This window comes from Triticum aestivum, chromosome 3D (assembly GCF_018294505.1).
Source record: "Triticum aestivum cultivar Chinese Spring chromosome 3D, IWGSC CS RefSeq v2.1, whole genome shotgun sequence".
Classification (NCBI taxonomy): domain Eukaryota; kingdom Viridiplantae; phylum Streptophyta; class Magnoliopsida; order Poales; family Poaceae; genus Triticum; species Triticum aestivum.
The window spans coordinates 544,763,744-544,785,211 of NC_057802.1; the positions used below are offsets into that span (position 1 = coordinate 544,763,744).

General features: G+C 48.5%; 1 protein-coding gene across 1 annotated transcript; it reads right to left on the reverse strand.

The window, feature by feature from the left end:
- Positions 1-17,359: 17,359 nt before the first annotated feature.
- Positions 17,360-18,286, reverse strand: LOC123075287 (uncharacterized). Its single transcript, XM_044497932.1, has one exon. The coding sequence runs from the start codon at positions 18,259-18,261 to the stop codon at positions 17,704-17,706; it is 558 nt and encodes a 185-aa protein (XP_044353867.1). The 5' UTR covers positions 18,262-18,286; the 3' UTR covers positions 17,360-17,703.
- Between the last annotated feature and the right edge of the window lie 3,182 nt (positions 18,287-21,468).

Here is a 21,468-nt window from a genome sequence, read left to right on the forward strand (position 1 = left end):
GGGTGGCTCGGAATTGGAGTCGGCCATCGCTTCTTGTGTCGTTGCAGTCCCCGGGCCGACTGCTGCAGTCCCCGGGCCGGGTTCTGAAGTCCCCGTGCCGCCTGCGGGGTTTCTCCAGTCGGATCCGGCTGTATCTGGCGCAGACGGTACGAAGATGGAGTCCGATTCTGGGGACGGCTTGATGGACAGCTTGAGGAGGCGGTGGAGGGAGACGCCAATCGGTATGGCTTGTCGGGTGGAGCCGATCCGTGCTAGGGCATCTGCTTGGTTGTTGTCGGCCCTTGGCACGTGAAGGAACTCGCACCCTTCAAAGTAGCCACTGATCTGCTGGACGAGGAATCGATAGCTCGCCATGTTCGCGTCCTTGGCATCCCAGTCGCCAGACGACTGCTGGACCACCAAGTCTGAGTCGCCGTAGCACAGGATCCGGTGTATGCCGAGCTCTTTGGCTAGCCGGAGCCCATGTACGATCGCCTCGTACTTGGCCACGTTGTTGGAGGCGGCGAAGTGGATCTGCAGCGTGTACTTGAGCTTGTCGCCTTTGGGAGAGGTGAGGACGATGCCAGCTCCCAAGCCGGTGCGCATCTTGGACCCGTCAAAGTGCATCCGCCAATGGGTAGAGTCCGGAGCCGGCGGTAGGTACTGGGTCTCGGCCCAGTCGACGAGGAAGTCGGCCAATGCTTGGGACTTGATGGCGGTGCGGGGTTGGTAGAAGATCGTGTAGGGCGCCAGCGCAATGGCCCATTTAGCCACCCGGCCGGATGCATCCCGGCTGCCTATGATCTCGGCGAGCGGGGCGGTGCACACGACCGTGATGGGATGCTCTTGGAAGTAGGGCTTCAATTTCTTGGCAGCGAAGTACACCCCGTAGCACATCTTCTGGTAGTGCGGGTAGTTTTGCTTTGAGCTGGATAGCACTTCGCTGAGATAGTACACCGGCCTCTGGACTAGCTGGGCTCGGCCTTCTTCCGGGCGCTGGACCACAACAACAGTGCTGACGACTCGGCTAGTCGCGGCGATGTAGAGGAGCATGGGCTCCTTCTCAGTCGGCGCCGCCAGGACGGGCGGAGTGGTCAGCATTTTCTTCAACTCATGGAAGGCTTGGTCGGCTTGGTCGTTCCACTCGAAGTGAGTGGACTTCTTCATGAGTCGGTACAGGGGGAGAGCCTTCTCTCCTAGTCGGCTGATAAAACGATTCAGGGAGGCTAAGCAGCCAGTGAACTTCTGCACATCTCGCAGTTTGGTGGGAATCTCCATCCTCTCGATGGCCTTGATCTTGACGGGGTTGCACTCGATGCCGCGTTCGGAGACCAGGAAGCCTAGCAGCTGGCCGGCTGGTACTCCGAACACGCACTTCTCGGGGTTGAGCTTGATTTGGAATCGGCGCAAGTTGGCAAATGTTTCTTTCAGGTCTTCCAGCAAGGTACCGCGCTTCTCTGTCTTCACCACAATGTCGTCTACATAGACGTGGGCATTTCTGCCGAGTTGTTTCAAGAGGCATTTCTGCATGCAACGCTGAAAAGTGGCACCGGCATTTCTCAAGCCGAATGTCATAGTCAGGTAGCAGAAAGCTCCAAAGGGTGTGATGAAGGCAGTCTTCAGGCGGTCAGCTGGGTCCAACTTGATCTGATGGTACCCTGAGTACGCATCCAAAAACTTAACAGCTCGCATCCGGCTGTGGAGTCTATCACTTGGTCAATCCGCGGCAGAGCAAACGGATCCTTTGGGCAGGCCTTGTTCAGGCTGGTGTAGTCTATACACATACGCCACTTGTTATTCTTCTTCAGAACCAGAACTGGGTTGGCAAGCCACTCTGGAAAGAACACTTCCATGATAAAGCCAGCGGCAAGGAGCCGGGCTATCTCTTCTCCCACAATTCTTCGCTTCTCTTCTGACAGTCGGCGGAGGGGTTGCTTGACCGGCTTCGCGTCAGCTCGGACATGTAACTTGTGCTCGGCGAAATCCTTCGGGACACCCGGCATGTCCTTTGGGGACCATGCAAAGATGTCTCGATTCTCACGGAGGAAGTCGACGAGCTCGCCTTCCTATTTACTGTCCAAGTTCGCCCCAATGACAGCGAACCTCTCCGGGTTCTCCGGGTCCAGAGGTATCTTCTTCGTCTCTTTGGCAGGCTGGAAGGAGCCCTGCGCATCACAATCTTTGGGGTTGGGGGACAAGGCCGGCTGCTTGCCGGCCATGGCCACAACCCGTTCCAGCATCCTCTTCTCTTCTGCCACCACGAGGGACTCGGCCAGCCGGCTGCTGGCCATGGCACACTCGATGGACTTCTTGTAATCGCCGGCTACCGTGATGATCCCCTTCGAGCTCGGCATCTTCATCTTCAGGTAGGCATAGTGGGGCACAGCCATGAACTTGGCCAGAGCAGGTCGGCCAAGCAGAGCATGATAGGGGCTCTCCAAATCCACTACCTCGAACCAGATTGCTTCTCGGCGAAAATGATCTTTGTCTCCGAAGAGAACATCCATTTTAATCTTGCCGATTGGGCAGCAAGACAGGCCGGGGACGATACCATGGAAGATGGTGCGGCTCGGCATGAGCTGCTTCGCTTTGATGTTCAGCTTCTCCATGGTATCGCGGTACAGTATGTTGATACTGCTTCCGCCATCTATCAGGACTCGGGAGAATCGGGCAGCTCGCCTCTCCGTCGCGAGGGTGACATCCAAGACCATTGCATAGGAGCCAGGAGAGGGCATCACCTCTGGGTGGTCGGCCTGGCTCCAGCTGATTGGCTTCTCTGACCAGTGCATGAACTCGGGGGCGCTGGAGGCGACTGCATTGACTTCTTGATGCTGTCGGCACCGACTGCGCTTGTCATCGGCTTGACTAGTGAAGACAACGTAGGCGGCGTGCTCTTCGGGGAATTCGTCTTGGATGGCGCCGACTGCCGGCCGAGCCGCCGGCTGCTGGGGGGCTGGAGGCGGCGGACCGGGAGGCGGAGGCGGCAACATCCCTTCGCCCTTGGTGATGCGGGTGAGCCAATGGCATATCCGGGTTGTGTGGTTGGACGGCTTCGCGCTGCTGTGGAATTTGCAGGGGGCATCAAGAGCCTGCTCGTAGGAGAAAGCCGGCTGCCAGGGAAGCCTGCCACCCTTCTTCTTGGGAGCGGGCCGTTCTTCGGGCCGCTCGTCTTCAACGGTGGCCACCTGCCGACTGGTGGAAGTCGGCATGGGGGCCTTACGCTTGTGGTCGTTCTGGTAGGGGCGCCGATTGGGGTCGCCAGCCGGCGTCTTGGGAGCCGGAGCGATCACCTTCCCCGAGGCGTCTACTCGGAGCTCGGTCTTCATTGAGGAGTCGGCCGTGGCGTACTTGTCCGCGATCACCAGCAACTCGTCGAGGGTAGCCGGTTCGTCGCAGAGGAGTCGGTGCTTGAGGAGGGTGCCCTCTCGGCACCCGGCGGTGAAGTACTCGATGGCCTGGACCTCATGCACCCCCTCGCAGGAGTTGCGGAGCTCGGCCCACCGCGTGAGGTAGTCGCGGGTCGACTCGTTGGGCCCTTGGACGCAGAGGGAGAGCTGGCGAGGCTTGGGAGGCCGCTTGTAGGTGCTGGTGAAGTTGCGGACGAAGACTTCTGTGAAGTCCAGCCAACTGTTGATGCTGTAGGGCTTGAGGCTGTTGAGCCATGTGCGCGCCGTGCCTTGCAGCATGAGGGGGACATACTTCACGGCGACGCGCCGATTGCCGTTGGCTATGCTGACGGCCGTGGAGTAGTCGATGAGCCAATCTTCCGGCTTCACAGAGCCGTTGTACTTGGGCGTGTCTCTGGGGAGCGAGAACCCTTTGGGGAAGGGCTCGTCGCGGATGCGGGGGCCAAAGCATGGCGGGCCGACATCGTCTTCTTCTTCTAACGCCAGGGATCGAGCAAGGCGGTCGATCCGGTGGCGGGCGTCGTTCTCGCCGACTCCTTCTCGGCGGCCGAGTCGGTCGCCAAGAGTCGGGTGCGTGATAGGCGGCGGGGTGAGACGTCTTTCTCTTCGAGGCGGGGGAGGAGGCAGATTCCCTTGGTGTTCCACCGCTCGAGGGCGGCCCTCCGCGTCGCGCTCGATGGTGATGCGAGTCCGGCTGCGGCTGTCAGCCGGCTCCTTGTCTTTCTTCTGGCGAGTGCCGCTCGCAGTCGGTGAGCGGGACGTCGCGGCGTGCTCCCGGCGCGGGGGATGGCTATCAGCACGGGCGCCGGCTTCGTGCCGTTCTGCAGCCGCGTCGATCAGCTGCTGGATCCGTCTCGTCATGTAGGGGAGCTCATCGGCTCCCGGCCCATTGAGCTCCTCTGCGGCCGCCTGAGCGGCTCACAGATTCTCGAGCGGGGTGGCGTAGACGGGGCGATCCGCCCCCAGCATGCTGGCGACGGCCGCGCCGCGCTTCTGGACGAAGCCGGCTCGGCTCGGGCCGCTAGGCGGCGGCGTACCGAAGGCGGCGCGGTCGACTTCGCGCTGGTGGGCCTCGGTGAGGCGTCTCATGGAGGCTATCTTCTGGCCTTCCGCGATGAGGGCAAGGCGGCGTGCCTCCAGGGTCTCGGCGTCGGCATCGGCCGGGATGGGGACGGAGAGGTCCTGCATCGCCGCTTGCAGGGCGTCGCGGGCGTTCTCGCCCGAGTTGGCGACGTGGCTGACGACCAGCACTTCGGTGACAGCGCTGCTGCCGCTGTCAGCTCGAGGGAGAGGATCGTCGAAGACCAGCACGTCGGAGGGGTAGGCGTCGAGCGATGCCGTGTCGGAGTCGACAAGCATCGGGTCGGTGGAGCCGACCGACTCCACATCTGCAGCAGGCTCGCTGGAGACGTGAAGCTGGTCGAGGAGGCTGACGAGGCGGCTCTCGGGGTAGTCCGTGCCTGCGTCGGACGCAGGCTCGTCGGAGATGTGAGTCTCGCCGAGCAGATCGGCGAGGCAGCTCGCTGCGCAGGCGTCGTCGACGCCTTGCAGCGCGTCGAGGCAAACGCCATCGGGTGCAGCAGGCTGGCTACGCTCGCGGGGGAGGAAGAGGGTTCCCGTCCAGAACAGGTCTCCGGACGAAGGTGCACCTGGCCCCACGGTGGGCGCCAAATGTCGGGTGGTTGGTGCGACATATGCCAACGGGTGGCTTATCATTGTGGGTGCCAATAAGACGTCGCCGGTGCCTGAAAACGGGATGAGGCGAAGACATGCACGCCGGCGGATCTTACCCAGGTTCGGGGCTCTCCGAGGAGATAACACCCCTAGTCCTGCTCTGCGGGGTCTCCGCATGATCACTAGATCAGTAAAAGTAGCTACAATCGCTCCTAGAGCTGTTGGGTTCAAGGGAGAAGAAGAAGAACAAGGCTAGCTCTCACTTCTCTCTCTCTATGGTGTGTGTGCTATGCTTAGAAGCCAACCCTTTGCATGGGTGCCTCGGGGGGTTTATATAGGCCTACCCCCGAGGGTACAATTGTAATCCGACTGGGCACTGGTCCCAGCCGTCAGTGTCTATGCTAGCCGGCTTCTCCGCCGGCCGTTGGGGCCCGCCGACTGGTGGGTCCCGCCGGCTGCCGGCCTCTTGGTCGACAGGCCGGCCCCACCGCCTTGGGTCTTGTCGGCGGCTGCTTACTGTTGCCCCGCCTCTGATGACGAGGGCTTTGTCGAGGTAAGCGTGGCTACAGTGGGCCGCCTCGAGGACTCTCACTGTAGCCTTACCTCGTCTTGTCTCCTTAATGTGGCGCATGCTTCGAGAAAGGGGGTAGCCGGCTTCTGGGGGCCGGCTACGCCCTTGGCCGACTGGGGGAGAGCCGGGCCGCCTTCGTGCCTCTCTCTGGCTAAAGGGGCCCGCCGCCCGTGGGCCGTACGGGAGTCTGTCGTTGGTGACGTCGAGGCTAGCATGGCTACAGTGCCGAGCCGGACGGGGGATGGCCGTCCCGTACGGCGTCCCGTGGCCATGCTTGCCTCGGGCTTCGGGGGTAGTGGGCCGCACTATGGCCACACCCCGTCTTGTCACCGTTATGTGGGTGTAGTCTTGGTGGTTGCGGTCTTGGCTGGCTTCTTGGAGTCGGCGTTCTTCATGGCCGGCTCCGGGGAGTCGGCATCCTCTTGGGCCGGCTCTCTGGAGTCGGTCATCCCGTGGTAATCTTGGAGGGGAGGTTGCTGAGGTTGGGTCGTCTTCCGAGAGTCGGCTTCAGAGGTAGCCGGCCAGGGAAGGCGGCCCAATACTTGAGATGCTTGAAGGCCCAAAGGCCTGATAATTTTTTAGAAGAGCTAGGGGCAGTCGGTTAGGCTACCCGTGGTCATTTACTCTGACAATTTGCTAATGCCCCCTACGGTCACACACATTGGAGTTGTGTAATCATTCATCTGCGTGCCAACTTACCAAATTGGTCATTTTTCCAGTTTGAAAAAATGGGCAAAAGTTGTTGTAATGTCAATGTTTTTTAAGGGACACCCCAAAGGCAATCTTGGATCTGACTATGATATGAAAAAGGCAGTACAAATGATAGACGACTGGACGCAGGATGACCAGTAAAAAAATTACATTCAAAATCATACTAGCTTTATTCTTCCTTCGATTGTACGACGCCAACCGGAGAATGAAAATTGCACTGAACCAACAGTAAAGGAAAGGGACACATGCAAATGCTCTTTTCATACCAAGCTTTGAAAACCACAATAGCCACCTGACCCTTGATACGAGATCTAGAAATCAATGAAGTAACATTAGTTGGGAGATCACCAAATGCAGCACAGGTTTGCAATCCATCACCACCAGTTCAGACGGTTGGAGAAACTGAACAATGCCACTAGAACAATGCGGAAGAAGATGTCAAAGTCGCCACACCAGTATCCAGCCAATAGCTCTCCTTGAAAGGCACACCAACTGCCAAGATTTGAATGGGCCAACAGATCTAGGGACACAAACTCTCACATGCCCTTAGTTGGCGTTGGATCGTACATTGCCGAGGTAGGGAGAGACCAGAGATACCTTATTCCAACACGTCATCGCCGCCACCACCTCATCAATATTGCTAGGAAAAAAACTTAAGAGAAGTGAAATGAGACGGATGGGTGCCCCCTCCTCTTGCTGTCGACGAGACTGACGAAGGGGGGAGAGGAGGGTGCCGAGGCGGCGGCGCTAGAAACGTTGTGATGGCGGCTAGGGTTGGGAGTCTTTTCGTGCATCTCTGGTTTGGTGACCTCCGCTCAATGTTTCAAAATATGAAGTAAAATATGGCATGAGTTTTTAGATAAATTAAAACCTACTACACTATTATAAATAAGGAGTAACAAACTGAAATTTACTCTAAACATATCAGCTGAATACAGAGTGGCGTGGCGTGGTGTGTGACATGGTGGCTAGCTAGCCCCATTGGTAGACCTGATATGGAGCATTGACTTGCTGGGATAAGTGGTCATATGGGGCAGTTAGCAATTGATCAGCCTAGTTAGCCAAGACAGAGATATGGTTTTGACAGGGATGTAAAGACGAGGAGAAGACAATGATGAGATGGGTGGTGCAATTAATTACTTAATTAGTGACTTATTGTTTGCTTGTTGGGTTAATTAATCAAGTAGGAGTACAATATTGCGCTATGTGCGTTGACTACTTGTCTACTTGTGTGTGTGTGTGTGTGTGTGTGTGTGTGTGTGTGTATAAGAAGAGAAATGAGAAACAATTAAGAGTAGTGCTTGCGCATCGAGAGAGAAGACTCTCCATATGCAAGTGGTTTTTTTTGTACTAGCAGGAAATGTACATGCATGCTGTGGTTGGGCACCTAATTTCGAGGATATATCAGTTTAAGACAATAATTGCATTTCTTGCTGTTGATCTCTCATGGTCAACAGTCAACCCCTTCCGAGTGTATGTTGAAAGAAGCTCTGCATTTGCTAATGTTAGCTACTACTACTCCGTCAAGTCAAGGAGGACACCATCTGTGGAATCACTTCAAGTTGCAAGCATCAGAGTGTTCTGTAGATTAATGATTTGCATTTTTATATTACCGACTAAATTTGGAAGATATATGCTCATTTTTTGCTTTATCTTCTATCAATGGAAATCAGGGGTATCTTGCTTCTTCCTTAATTTTTAAACTATATGGTTGGAGCCGTAACACTCGTGGTGATTTTTTAGCTTTAGTTCATGTTATTTTCATATAGATGGCACACGTTTTGAGGCATGCTTGAGAATGAAAAGACGGATCCATTTGCCTTAGGTGAGCTATGAGTGCTAGCTCCTGTATACTTTGTTTTACTTCTTCTTGGTTTATCTTTAGTTTGGCGTAAGCTACCCTTTCTTTACTTTTCATTTTTGGGCTTTGTTTTTTGTTTTTTATCATCTTGCGCCTTTGATGCTTTCTTCTCGGCGAAAAAGAATACCTTTGCCATAAAAGAAGATACATTGTTTGACAACTTAGGTAGGGTTAAGGGGTTCAATCCGTAAGCAAAGTGTGAGCCATTTATCTTGATAAAAAGAGCCACTAATCTGTTTCTTCACAAAACAGCTGGTGTGAGCCATTTATTGCCAACATCATAGTCTCCTGATCAACATCAGGCATCGCCATCACCACATGAAAAATCATGCAACTAGTTGTTCACCACTAACACTCCTTGGAAGCATTGGCTCGCCATGTGAAACAACAACAAGCCGGTGCACCCCAAAATCCAGAAAACTGCAATCCATGAGAGAAACAAAAAAAAACATGGGAGGTGCCCACGTGCGAGGCTATACCTCCTAACAAACGAAATTGAATCCTATTCGCATCTTTCAATCACAACCTTGGTCACATTCAGTGTGAGTGATTTGTTTTACATTGCCATTTAGGGTTTTAACTTTTTCTATGTGTCATTCTCTCCGCCCGCCTCATCTTTTCCTTGTGGAAACTCCCCAAAAGCTTCCCTCAACCTATGTTCTTCGTGCTTGAATGTAGGATGGTTGTGGTTCTTGTTCTTCCTATCCAGGTGTTTGATACGTGCTCGCTAAGCAAGGATAATCTTGGAATTAAATTAAGGCACTTCAAGATAACAAAGAGTGTTCCAGTTTGTACATATTGTATGCACTAGAAAATGACATTGATGTTGAACCTTTCAAAAAATAATTGATGCCTCAAGGCACATGAATAAAAAAATACACGTAAACCTAGGGCACTTTTGGATTCCTCTACAGGATAAAACACAAGGGAATACAAAATTGCATTTAGAAGTCAAAAACGTAAGGAGTACATAGGAGAAACAAGGGAACTCTAGTGATCGTATCAGTGTCTACTCTTGATTGATTTATTTATTAACTGCTTTATCATTTTATCTAACTGTTGAATAAAATACTATATGAATCCAGCAAACAATTTATTTGTTCATCATATGGCATTGATTGCAATTTTTGGTTGGTAGCTTATCTATTCAATATGCATCATTTATGTTTTCGCAACAACAAATAATATATGTGCCATTTCTGCTGAACTACTCAGCTTACTTGTCAGATTAATAGATGTCACCTCTGTTGAATTAATTCGGAAACCAGCTTATCTAGTTATTTTTAGAGAAGAGTCCAGCAACCGAGTTTGCTTGTCGTTTGTACTACTAGCTAACTCGCAGGGTGTGGCGGTCTTCATCTCGACATCATGGAGAAAGTAGTGGATACACATATCTAGGCTAACGTGCATGTTACTAACACACACAAATTGGAGTATAATACTCTCTTTGTTGACCTGAACAATTCCGTTCTTTTTCGTCCAAATCAATCTTCATTGAATCACTTCTGATTCGTTTTCTTATTATTTTGTGACGAAAGACACTTCATTCAACAAAGGAAAAAAAACCCTTCTTGCGTTGTTTTGAATTCAAGAAATCGTAGCACCCCCCCCCCCCCCCCCCCCCAAATATATGCGCACTGACATATTACATGACCGAGTCAAATACCAAATCAGAAAATGCCAATGGTTACTTTCAGAATTAATATAGCAGACATTAATAAACTGCACAATTCATTAATCAAACACATTATTTTGTCTAGTTGAGATACTCTATAGAATCGTTTAAAATGTAATCATTTAAAAAATATCAGTAGAGTTTTAGAACCATGGCAACTTTCTATTCAATTCAAGGAGATGATCCTTGACTTGGTTGCCTTAATATAACACGTCTCACTTAATTTAGCTAGTTAAGCATGCCTCAGTAGATGCATCCCTGGGTGCTGCCTACACTGAGAGAAGATATATATAAAAACAGGTACACACATGTAAGTATGGGGCAGCACAACGAGTATACTATATTTAAATCAAGTTTTTGTATATAAAGTTCTGAAGAAACTTTTTCAATATAAAGAGTCATTCTACGGGCATCATGTAAATATTTATTAAACCGTCACATGTTAAGGCTATACTGTAGATTTCACTATCATTACTGTCCAGTAATCACAACAGAGGTATACATGCTATAAACAAATATTAATGAGAGTTTATCGAACGACTTCTATGCACAAGTGGTGAATTAGCCAATTAGGTTTATGCTGAGTTTGCACACAGTTGATGTGCCTTCTTGTGTTCATTTTATTAAAGTGAGATTTTCTGAAACGCAAAAATAGATATCATCAGCCACACTCCTCAATTATTGTGTATGGGTGCACCAAGGCTTGTCTCCCTAGCTAATACTGTTACTCCAAATCTACAAGAGATGGGAGCCATCCACATGCACTTTCCATCGAAAGTGCTCCACAATCTTTGACTAAAATCAATCCAGGGAATCTAGTGATTTCAAGAAGAATGTCAATGTCCTGAGGGACATGTGGGATGTCAAAGCAAGTATGTGCACTGCAAGCAGCACTATGTGCCGCATCAATGGGAAAGGCCAAGCCTACCTTACAGCTGAACCACAGCCCACAAATGTGTCAAGGATGGACATGAGCCTTACATATGATTGGTCACTATGAAATAATTAAGTAAGTGGAGAATTAATGGACAAGCGCATGTGCATTTGTCAATGTTAAATGTATATGTTTGACTTGGTTCATATCATCATATGCCTCTCATTCTTACGTGACACCTGAAAAGACTGCTTTTTGGGGAGCTCCGCTGTTCTGTTTTGTTAAGCGGCTATATGAACACAAACTAGAATTTGGATACAAAATGAAAAACATATCCATTGTCTTTTCAACCTTGAACTATTGGTTGGGTTCCACTTTCAACCCTAGACTCAAAACCTATCTGATGCCTAGTTTGCAGTTGCTAAACTTTGCTGTGTTACGCTTGTTTTATAACCTACTCAAACAAAATTAAACACAAAAACTGGCACAATCCATCGTACCGCCAAACCTGGTCTAAGACGCCACCTCCAACCGCCAAAACGGAACTCAACCCTGTATGGCTCCGAGCCGGAGACGAGTTGAAAAAGGAGGGAGAGTCATGAACCGTCACGATACGAAACCGATGGTGCATACAGAATCTCTAGCCATATCTAGAGAAGCATCGTTCTCCGTAGGATTCTCTCATAACTCATTTTCATTGGATTTACATGCATGTGCAGGACCCAAAGGGTCAATGGCATTGGCGATATGCGGCACTCTGTGTTGCTAAAGGCAATCATGGAGCTAAGCCACCTTGAGAAAGTGTGAAATGGAATTGCAGGCAGGCAAGCTGGGCTAATGCAACGTTGCTTTCCTTCGATCCCCAATTATTGTTGATGTAACTTGCAAGTTGCAAGTGGTGATGACTGTGGAACCTAAGCCTAGCTAGCTTGTGTTTGTGTGTGTCAAACAAAGAGGCTGCAGTAGCTGATGGAGAGAGAGACAGACAGACAGAAACACCAGGTAGTAGAGCTGGCTACAGTGTGGAGTGAGATATGCCCTCGAGGAGAAATGTTTGACGGCCATTAACTGCCAAGCTTGAAAGCTCCGTAGGCATGTTGGCAAAATGCAGTGTACTCAACTCATGCGTGCAAGTGAAAGTGAAGTAATAGTACATCAGAAAAACTCGATACAGTGCATCTGTGCATGTGCATTATTCTTTCGTCAACAAAACTCTCCGATTATCAAATTAAATCAAGCTGAAACTCTACATAGAAATGAGTCAAATTCTGCGTAAAATTAGTACAGTCAGATACCGTCGTTCAAGATCTGAATTTTGTGCTATTCAGAGTTCAGCTTGTTTGTCTGCTTTTTATCTGGATGGATTGGAACTGAAACTGAAATCCTTGTCATGGTATATATACTGCAGAGTTTTTCGACACTTTGATGTAGGTCTGCGGGCTCGGTTTGACCGGCCGAATGCACCGATCCTCGAGCTAGCTAAGTGTGGTCTGGCAGATTCTGGCGAAACAAAGCTTGTGTGGCCCAGGAGATGGAGACTATATCTCTTTTATCCGCGTGATTTGCGGACCTTTAGTTACAGATATAATAATTTGCCGACATAAGCATAATGCATTCGCATACATCAGCCAAGTCTACCTTGGCCGCACACGAAATAGTGTGGGTAGGGTTTCAGGCTCCACAAACGATGCATTATTGTCCCTCACTTTGCCTCATCAGAAACAGAGGTCAATATCAGAAGCTTTGATACTGGAATATGCTAGATTTTTTCATATAAATATTGCATTGAACTGCCCGGCTCCGCCAGTAGCAGGAAACTTGTTTAAAAAAAAAGTAGCAGGAAACTGGGCAACGTGGCCTATGATTGTGCGGTCTTAGACTAATCCACTTGAAGGGTGTCTGCATGCTAACGTTTCAGAAAACAGGTGAACTCGTAAAGCTCAGGTGGCGAAGTAGGATACAAAAAGCTTCAAAAAAAAAGCAAGATACAAAAGGTAGACCAAGTGCACCGTGTTTCTTTTTTTGCAAAAAGGTCCCTGGATTTATATAGAAGAAACACCGGCATTACAAAACACCTCAGTAGTAAAATAAATTACAGGGAGGTCCTTTGAACTAGCGCCTGCCCTAACATATAGCAGGGGGAAAAAACAATCCGCAAAGCATGGTTTTTGTTCCAGCATAAAAATGAGCATGGCAAGAAAAAAAAATAACGGAACAAAATGTTCGGGTCACCTCTTTACTGTCACGATAATCTCGCGCGCAAAGAACACAGGTTATGATGGATGAATTACTTGCAAACATGTCATGCTAGATAGCATCTGTCTTTGCATGTCGCAGTTTTCAGAGTTAGTCTGGTTGACCGAGCAACAAAAATCAAACACGTTAGAGCATCTCCAAAAACTTTACAAAGTTAGTTAATTTACAAAGTTTGACTTTGACCAAGTTTTTTATGCAAACAAAAAAGAAACGGGGGGAGTACATCCATACTTGCTTATTGGCACTCCACTCGGTGGTGCTATGTTCGCTTGATCAACACAACCACACCACTGATTACATTGATCTGGGATGAGACTCCAACGGTGAGGAAGAGATCCTTATGCATGGTTGGAAGAAATCTTCACATGCTGCGGATAGTGCTCCTCAAGCGTCCTCCAAAATGTTTTCTTGGTCCAACCGAGCCATCGAGGTTAAAGAGAAATGTTCACCCAAGAACCGTACAAAGCAACATCCTTCCCGGCCTTGTAGTTCACTGACCTTGTGAGCTTCTTCTTCATAGTTTGTGGATCGAGCTCCTGAACTTGAAGACTCCCTCTCTCTCCTTCGGTTTAAACCGCCATAGACATGGCAATGTCGTAGAGGCCAATTCCAGTGTCGTCATGAATTCCAGCATGTCATCAATGTTGATTTGCATACTAAAATGGCAACAAAGATGACCACATATGGGAGTCGCATGATTCTTCAACTACTTGGAGCATTGCAAGATCGTACCAAAAGCAACTAAAAGGATTCTTCAACTAGCTGTCGACTCAGGAGAAGCGACTTATAGGGATAACAAGAACACCTTCTCTTTTGAACTAAGTTGGTTTGAGAAAGAGGGATTCCTAGATATGGTTGCTAGGGAATGGGCTAAGGATTGCAGTGGGCGCTCGAGTATCGAAAGGTGGCAAAATAAAATTAGGCATTTGAGACAATTTCTGAGGAGTTGGGCCAGAAACGAAAGCGCTATATATAAACAAGAAAAAGAAAGACTTATCCGTATGATCGAAGCGTTAATCTGAAAGTGAAATCTAATGTGTTATGCGCGACTGAACAAGCCGCTAAAACTGAGGCTGAGCAGAAACTTCGTGTTCTTCTTAGAGAAGAGCTAAGGTTCTGAGAGTCGTCCAAGGGGATGACAGTACTCAGTTCTTCCATATGATTGCGAATGACAAACATGGAAAAAAGAAAATCACCAAACTCGAACAGGATGAAGGTAAAGTGGTGGGACACGAAAATCGCAAGTTGTACATTTCAAATTACAACTTTCCGGGCCACCTGAGGACAGTTCCGTGTCCCTTGACGAGCTCGCAGTCGGGAATATTTCCCAACTCAGGACAGATGAAAATGAGATTTTTTCTGCACCATTTACATAAAAAGAGGTTTTCGAAGCAGTATCACATATGAAACATAATAAGGCACCTGGACCAGATAGATTCCCGGCAGAATTCTACAAGAAATGCTGGCACATCATTAAGGGTGACCTCATTCCGATATTCCATGAATTCTTTAATGGACACTTACAGCTTTTCCACCTTAACTTTGGAACAACAACGATGTTACCAAAGAAGGAGGAGGCAGTGCGTATTGAGAAGTTTAGGCCTATATGTCTTTTAAATGCGAGTTCCAAAATCTTTACGAAAGTAGGCACGAATAGATTGACACGGATTACCCATTCGGTGGTACAACCGAGTCAGGCGGCATTCATGCCGGGTAGATATATCCTTGAAAGGATTGTTGTCTTACACGAAACACTACATGAAATCCATTCAAAGAAACTAGATGGGGTGATCTTCAAGGTGGATTTTGAGAAAGCGCATGATAAGGTCAAATGGCCCTTCCTCCAACAAGCAATGCGCATGAAGGGATTCAATGAAACCCGGAGGAAACAGGTGGATTCCTTTATTCAAAAGGGTAGTATGGGGATTAAAGGGAATGATGACTCGGGTCATTATTTTTAGACTCATAAGGGCTTAAGACAACGGGACCGATGTATCCTATACTGTTCAACATAGTGGTAGATATGTTGGCAGTACTTATCGGTAGGGCCAAGGATAATGGCCAAGTAGGAGGACTAGTCCCTCATCTTGTTGATGGGGGGCTCTCCATACCACAATACACTAACGACACTATAATATTCATGGAACATGATGTCGCAAAGGCTACAAATATGAAGTTAGTACTTTGCCTTTTCGAAAAATTATCGGGGTTAAAAATAAATTTTAATAAGAGCGAATTGTTCTACTTTAAAAGAGCCAAAGAGGAATAAGATGCGTACAAACAATCGTTCGGTTGTGAAATGGGATCCTTGCCTTTCAGCTACCTTGGAATCCCAATTCACCATCGCAAACTGACAAATAAAGAATGGAAATGCATTGAGGATCGATTTGAAAAAAAGCTAAGCTGCTGGAAGGGCAAGCTTATGTCTTATGGAGGTCGGCTGGTGTTAATAAACTCAGTACTAACTAGTATGCCAATGTTCCTATTATCTTTCTTTGAAGTACCTGGGGAGCGGAAAAGGTTAGATTTTTATCGATCCCGTTTCTTCTGGCAAAGCGATGAAGTAAAGACGAAATACGAACTTACCAGGTGGGATATTATCTGCAGACCCAAAGACCAAGGGGGGCTTGGGATTGAGAATTGGAGATAAAAAACAAATGCTTATTAAGTAAATGGCTATTTAGGTTATCGGTTGAGACCGACGGTATGTGGGCACAGATCCTACGTAACAAATATCTAGTATCAAAGTCTCTGGCCCAGGTTACCGTCAGGCCTAATGACTCGCTGGAAGGGGCTAATGCGAACAAAGGATGCCTTTTTTCGCAGAGGGAAATTTTTTGGTTGGAAATGGTGCTACAACCAGATTTTGGGAAGATACATGGTTAGGGGAGACGCCTTTGGCCTTGCAATATCCCACTCTATATAATATTGTACAACATAAGGAGGTTTACATTGCTACAGTATTACAATCACTCCCCTTGAACATCCAGTTCAGGAAATCCCTAGTGGGGGAGCGGTGGAACTGCTGGTTGCATCTTGTGCGAAGATTGATGGATGTTCAACTTTCTGATCAGCCTGCCTTGTTTTGCTAGAAATTAACTAGGAACGGGGTTTTCATGGTAAAATCTATGTACTTGGATCTGGTTGATTCTGGCCCAATCCCAAGATCAATTCATATTTGGAAAATCAGAGTTCCGTTGAGAATCAAGATTTTCATATGGTTCGTTCACAAGCAAGTGACACTTACCAAAGATAATCTGCTTAAGCGCAGTTGGGTAGGCAGTTCATGTTGTTGTTCCTGTGATAATGATGAAACAATACAACATCTTTTCATCGATTGCCCTCTCGCTAAGCTTCTTTGGCGTACGATTCATATAGCCTTTAACATAAACCCTCCAGTTAGCATCGACATGTTATTTGGGACATGGCTTATTGGATTGGAACCAGTTACCGCGGGACGAATTCGAATAGGGATATGTGCACTTTTTTGGGCTATATGGAATTGCAGGAATGATATGATATTTAACAGACGGAGTCTTTCGAATTTCTTGCAGGTTATCTGCAGAGCGTCCGCTTGGATCTGTACGTGGTCGTTACTCACTCATACGGACTCCAGGGAGCTTTTGGTTACTGGGTGCAACAGCTAGGGGACGGTAGCATGGACTATCACAACCGGTTTGGATGGTGGTCCACTAATAGGATAGATGTTTAGTCGTCTTATCCTGTTCATTGCCAGTTGCGGCTTTGTTTATTTATTTTTCTTTTTGTGCTTCTTCTGCAAGCTGTACTGCACTGTGAAACTTGGTTTGCTAGACTTTTAATAAAATAAAATGACCACATGCATCGTTCTAATGCAAAGGCCGGGGGTCTTTCCTCCTTTTCCAAAAAGAAAAGCCGCGAGCCTAGCTAGAGCTCACCTCCGATCCTACCACCAGCCACCGTCTGCATGAAGAAGGACCTACGCCGGCATGGACTTGGCCGGGACTGTGCACCCGGTACCCCGCCGACCGGACCTTCCCGCTGCAGGCCGCATATGGGCGTCGATGTCGGGGCCACGACTACGGCCCAGTTCTTTTGCCAGAATCTGGAGATTCTCCCAGAATCCGACCCCTACCCAGCTTCTCCCAGAATCTTTGAGCCCCATTGTTTGTTTTACAATCCTATCTAATTAGACCCTAACTAGATAGGATTGTAAAACAAATGAGGCCCAAAGATTCTGGGAGAAGCTAGGTAGAGATCGGATTCTGTGAGAATCCCCAGATTATGGTAAAAGAACTGGGCCTACGTCCATCGTTGTCGCTGCATATGCAAATCTATGCATGCATGTATGCTTCAAAATTTATTCTCATGTCACTCCCTCTGTTTCTAAATATAAATATTTTTAGAGATTTCAATAAAGACTACATACCATATATATAAACATATTTTAAAAAGTAGATTCACTCATTTTGCTACGTATGTAGTCCGCACTGGAATCTCTAAAAAAAGACTACCCTAGATCAAACTGATCATACAAGAACACCCAACACACGCGCTTACATGCATGCATAGAATCGATCTTCTTTCCTTTCACTTTTACAATCTAAATCAGCTACGCGTGTGTGTATGCTTGAGTCGTCAAGTATATGCAAATTAAGCACCTGCTCGATATGTGTATGCGCGCGCAGATTCATTTCGGTTCTGCAGGCCTAGAGCTCACCACCTACCGCCAGCCGCCGTCTGCGAGAAGAAGAAGGACGCCGGCGTGGACTTGGCCGGGCTGAGCACCCGGTACCCCGCAGGCCGGACCTTGATGTTCCCGCTGCCGCCGCGCTGTAGGCCGCAAATCGGCGTCGTCGGCGCCGAGGCGACCTCGCCGTCGTCGTCATCGTGGACGTCGTGGTCCATGTGCCAGAGCACGTCGAGGAAGGCGTCGACGGAGCAGGGCAGCGTGAGGGGCCCCTTCGCCGCGTAGCCGTACTCCTGCTCGGCGTCGTCGAGGAGGCGGCGGAAGAGCGGGTGGTCGGCGCGGTCGGCGCGCACCAAGAACCGCTCCCGCTCCGGGCCCACGTACACCGAGAAGCACCCCGGCGCCACCGCCGCCGACGACTTGCCGCCGCTGTTCAGCCCGGACCTGCACCGCTCCAGGGTCCTCGACACCAGGCTCTTCCTCGCTCCCTTGCTCGCCGCCATGCGGCTGGTGGACGTCGACCGAGTCGAGACGGTGATGACCGAGAGTGGATGAGCCGGCCGGATCTGTAAGCAAGATGGCATGCATGAGAGAGGGGGCCGGCCGCGTTGTGTGTATATATATGGGTACAAGCTAAGCAAAAGGTAGGTTTAGCAGCTAGCGGCTTGCTGAAGACGGAGGGCGACACGGCGTGCGATGTGACATGGTGGGCTAGCCCCATTAGTTGACCTGAAGCGAGGGCATGCATTGACTTATGACTCGTCGCGAGCAGCAGCGCAGGGTCATATGGTTGGTGCAGGACGATCGAGGAGGAAGGCAAAGGTGGAGATGTACTCCTGCACTCTAAGTAATTTAGGATAAGGCCTTGTTTGTTTCATAAGTCTTAGGACTTTTTTAAGTCCCAACTTATAAGTCTCGAGTCCCTACTTGTTTGTTTACAGGGACTTATCATGGGCTAGAGGTTATTAAATGACATGCTAAAAGATCCAAATCACCACTATAAGTCCCTATAAGTTTCTCCCTGAGAGTCTTTTTTGATAAGTCCCAAATCATCACTTTAAGTCCCTATAAGTCCCTCCTGTTTAGATGGGACTTATAGGGACTTTTTTAAGTCCCTAAACCAATATTGTTGGGCCGGCTAATTAACTAAGTGGTTAGCAAGAGATACTTAGCTAGTACTATATGAGTAGTACTGGCCCTGCATGTGCATCGACGGAGAAAAGGAAGCAAGTGGATTTTGTGATTGCAGCGGCTGGCGAAAAAGCTAATCAGGGAAAGGTACGTGGTGTGGGGACTTAATCCGGGTGGGATATAGTATTATCAAATGGGCAATAATTGTCTTAGTTTAGTGGTCGACGCCATGGTCAACGCCTCTCGAATGTGATGTGGAAGAAGCACTGCATCTGCATCGCTAGGCTTTGCTATGGCTACACATATGCACCAACTGACAAATCTCTTCTGAGAAAAGATCTCTACATTTCGGTGAAGGTTACTTAATTACGAGTATATTCCACTTTGAACTCACGTGTTGTGGCTTTGCGATATGTTTTTTCACACATTTCAAAACTCTTGTCAGATTTTTGCACCGTAGTTGTGCTCTTGTAACATGTATTTTCACCTACTTTTGTTTTCGGAAACATTAAATCAATTTTTTAGGCATGACAAATCTGATGTTTTTCATGGCAATTTATATTGGCGTAGTGACGGAAAATTTAATTTGCAAGCATGCAATTTTCTAACAGAAATTAACTGAGACAGATTTGCCGTGCTTGCCAACTAAACTTGCCATCCTCGAAGCATAATTTACCATGAAAAACGTTCAATTTGCCATAGTCAAAAAACTGAAGTGGGATCTGCAATGGAGTCCTTTATTTTTGCCCAAAGTTAATGCTGAATCCATCTGTTAGATGAAATATTCTGTTGTAATATCAACCTTCCTCTATCTCTTGTAGTTATCTTAAACTCTCCTGTAACAACCTGCGGGTTGCCTCATCTTGTACGCCAAGGCATGGCATGTCGCCTGAATCAATATATATCAGACGCGGCTCCCCTCGAGGGAGTAGGAACACTTCCCAACTTAACATGGTCATCAGAGCATCCTCTTTCCTATACATCTAGCCACAAAACACACACAAACCAAATCACAGATCATACCAACATACCATCGTCGCCACCATGTCTTCCTCAACGGCCATATCCCTCAACCTTGGTGCGCCGCCGTCCGAGAAGCTTGCCAGAGGAAACTACATCCTCTAGAAGGCGCAAGTCCTCCCAGCCCTGCGAGGTTCGCAGGTGACTGGGCTGCTGCACAACAGCGACACTGCTCCGCCCAAGACGGTGGAGGTCGCACAGGCAAACAAGAGTTCGGCCATGGCGCCGAATCCCCTGTATGGACCCTGGATCGCCAAAGACCAGCAGGTTCTCTCATATTTACTGAATTCCATGTCGCCAGAAATCCTTGCGCAGGTTGTCGGGAAGGAGTCCACCTTCGATCTGTGGACAGCGGTGACTACCCTCTTCGCCTTGCAGTCTCAATCTCGGATCACGAATCTGAGGATTGCGATCACCACCATCAAGAAGGGCACCATGTCAAGCAGTGCCTACATGGCGAAGATGAAGAATCTTTGCGATGAGCTAGCAGCTGCTGGTCCTCCGGTGTCAGACCCAGAGATGGTTGATACGTCCATTTTGCATCATGTTTTCTTACTGTTATTTATAATATTTTTATCCATAATAATGCTTTTGGAGTAATTCTAATGCATTTTTTCTCATAATATGCAAGGTATACACAAAGAGGGAGAATTCGGCAGCTGGAAATTTGGACCTGGAAAAGCTACGTCACGCTACCTATTCTGCACAACTCCAAACAAGCTGAAACTTCACGGAGATTTTTGATGGAATATTTGAGGAATATTGGAGCAAATAACTACCAGAGGGGCCCACCAGGTGGGCACAACCCACCTGGGCGCGCCAGGCCCCCCAGGCACGCCCTGGTGGGTTGTGCTCACCCAGGCCCACCTCCGGTGCCTATCTTCTGGTATTTAGGTCATTTTGACCTAGAAAAAAATAAGGGGAGGACTTTCGGGACGGAGCGCCGCCGTCTCGAGGCGGAACTTGGGCAGGAGCACTTTTGCCCTCCGGCGGAGCGATTCCGCTGGGGGAACTTCCCTCCCGGAGGGGGAAATCATCTCATCATCATCACCAACAACTCTCCCATATTGGGGAGGGCAATCTCCATCAACATCTTCAACAGAACCATCTCATCTCAAACCCTAGTTCATCTCTTGTGTTCAATCTTGTTACCGGAACTATAGATTGGTGCTTGTGGGTGACTAGTAGTGTTGATTACATCTTGTAGTTGATTACTATATGGTTTATTTGGTGGAAGATTATATGTTCAGATCCAATATGCTATTTAATACTCCTCTGATCTTGCACATGATTATCATTTGTGAGTATTTACTTTTGTTTTTGAGGTCACGGGAGAAGTCATGTTGCAAGTAATCATGTGAACTTGATATGTGTTCGATATTTTGATAGTATGTATATTGTGATTCCCTTAGTGGTGTCATGTGAACGTCGACTACATGACACTTCACCATATTTGGGCCTAAGGGAATGCATTGTGGAGTAGCAATTAGATGATGGGTTGCGAGAGTGACAGAAGCTTAAACCCCAGTTTATGTGCTATTCCGTAAGGGACCGATTGGATCCAAAAGTTTAATGCTATGGTTAGAATTTATTCTTAATACTTTTCTCGTAGTTGCGGATGCTTGCGGGAGAGTTAATAT

Coding starts and splice junctions, on each gene's coding strand:
- LOC123075287 (XM_044497932.1), bottom strand. CDS start 18,261: ATGCCATCTTGCTTACAGATCCGGCCGGCTCATCCACTCTCGGTCATC.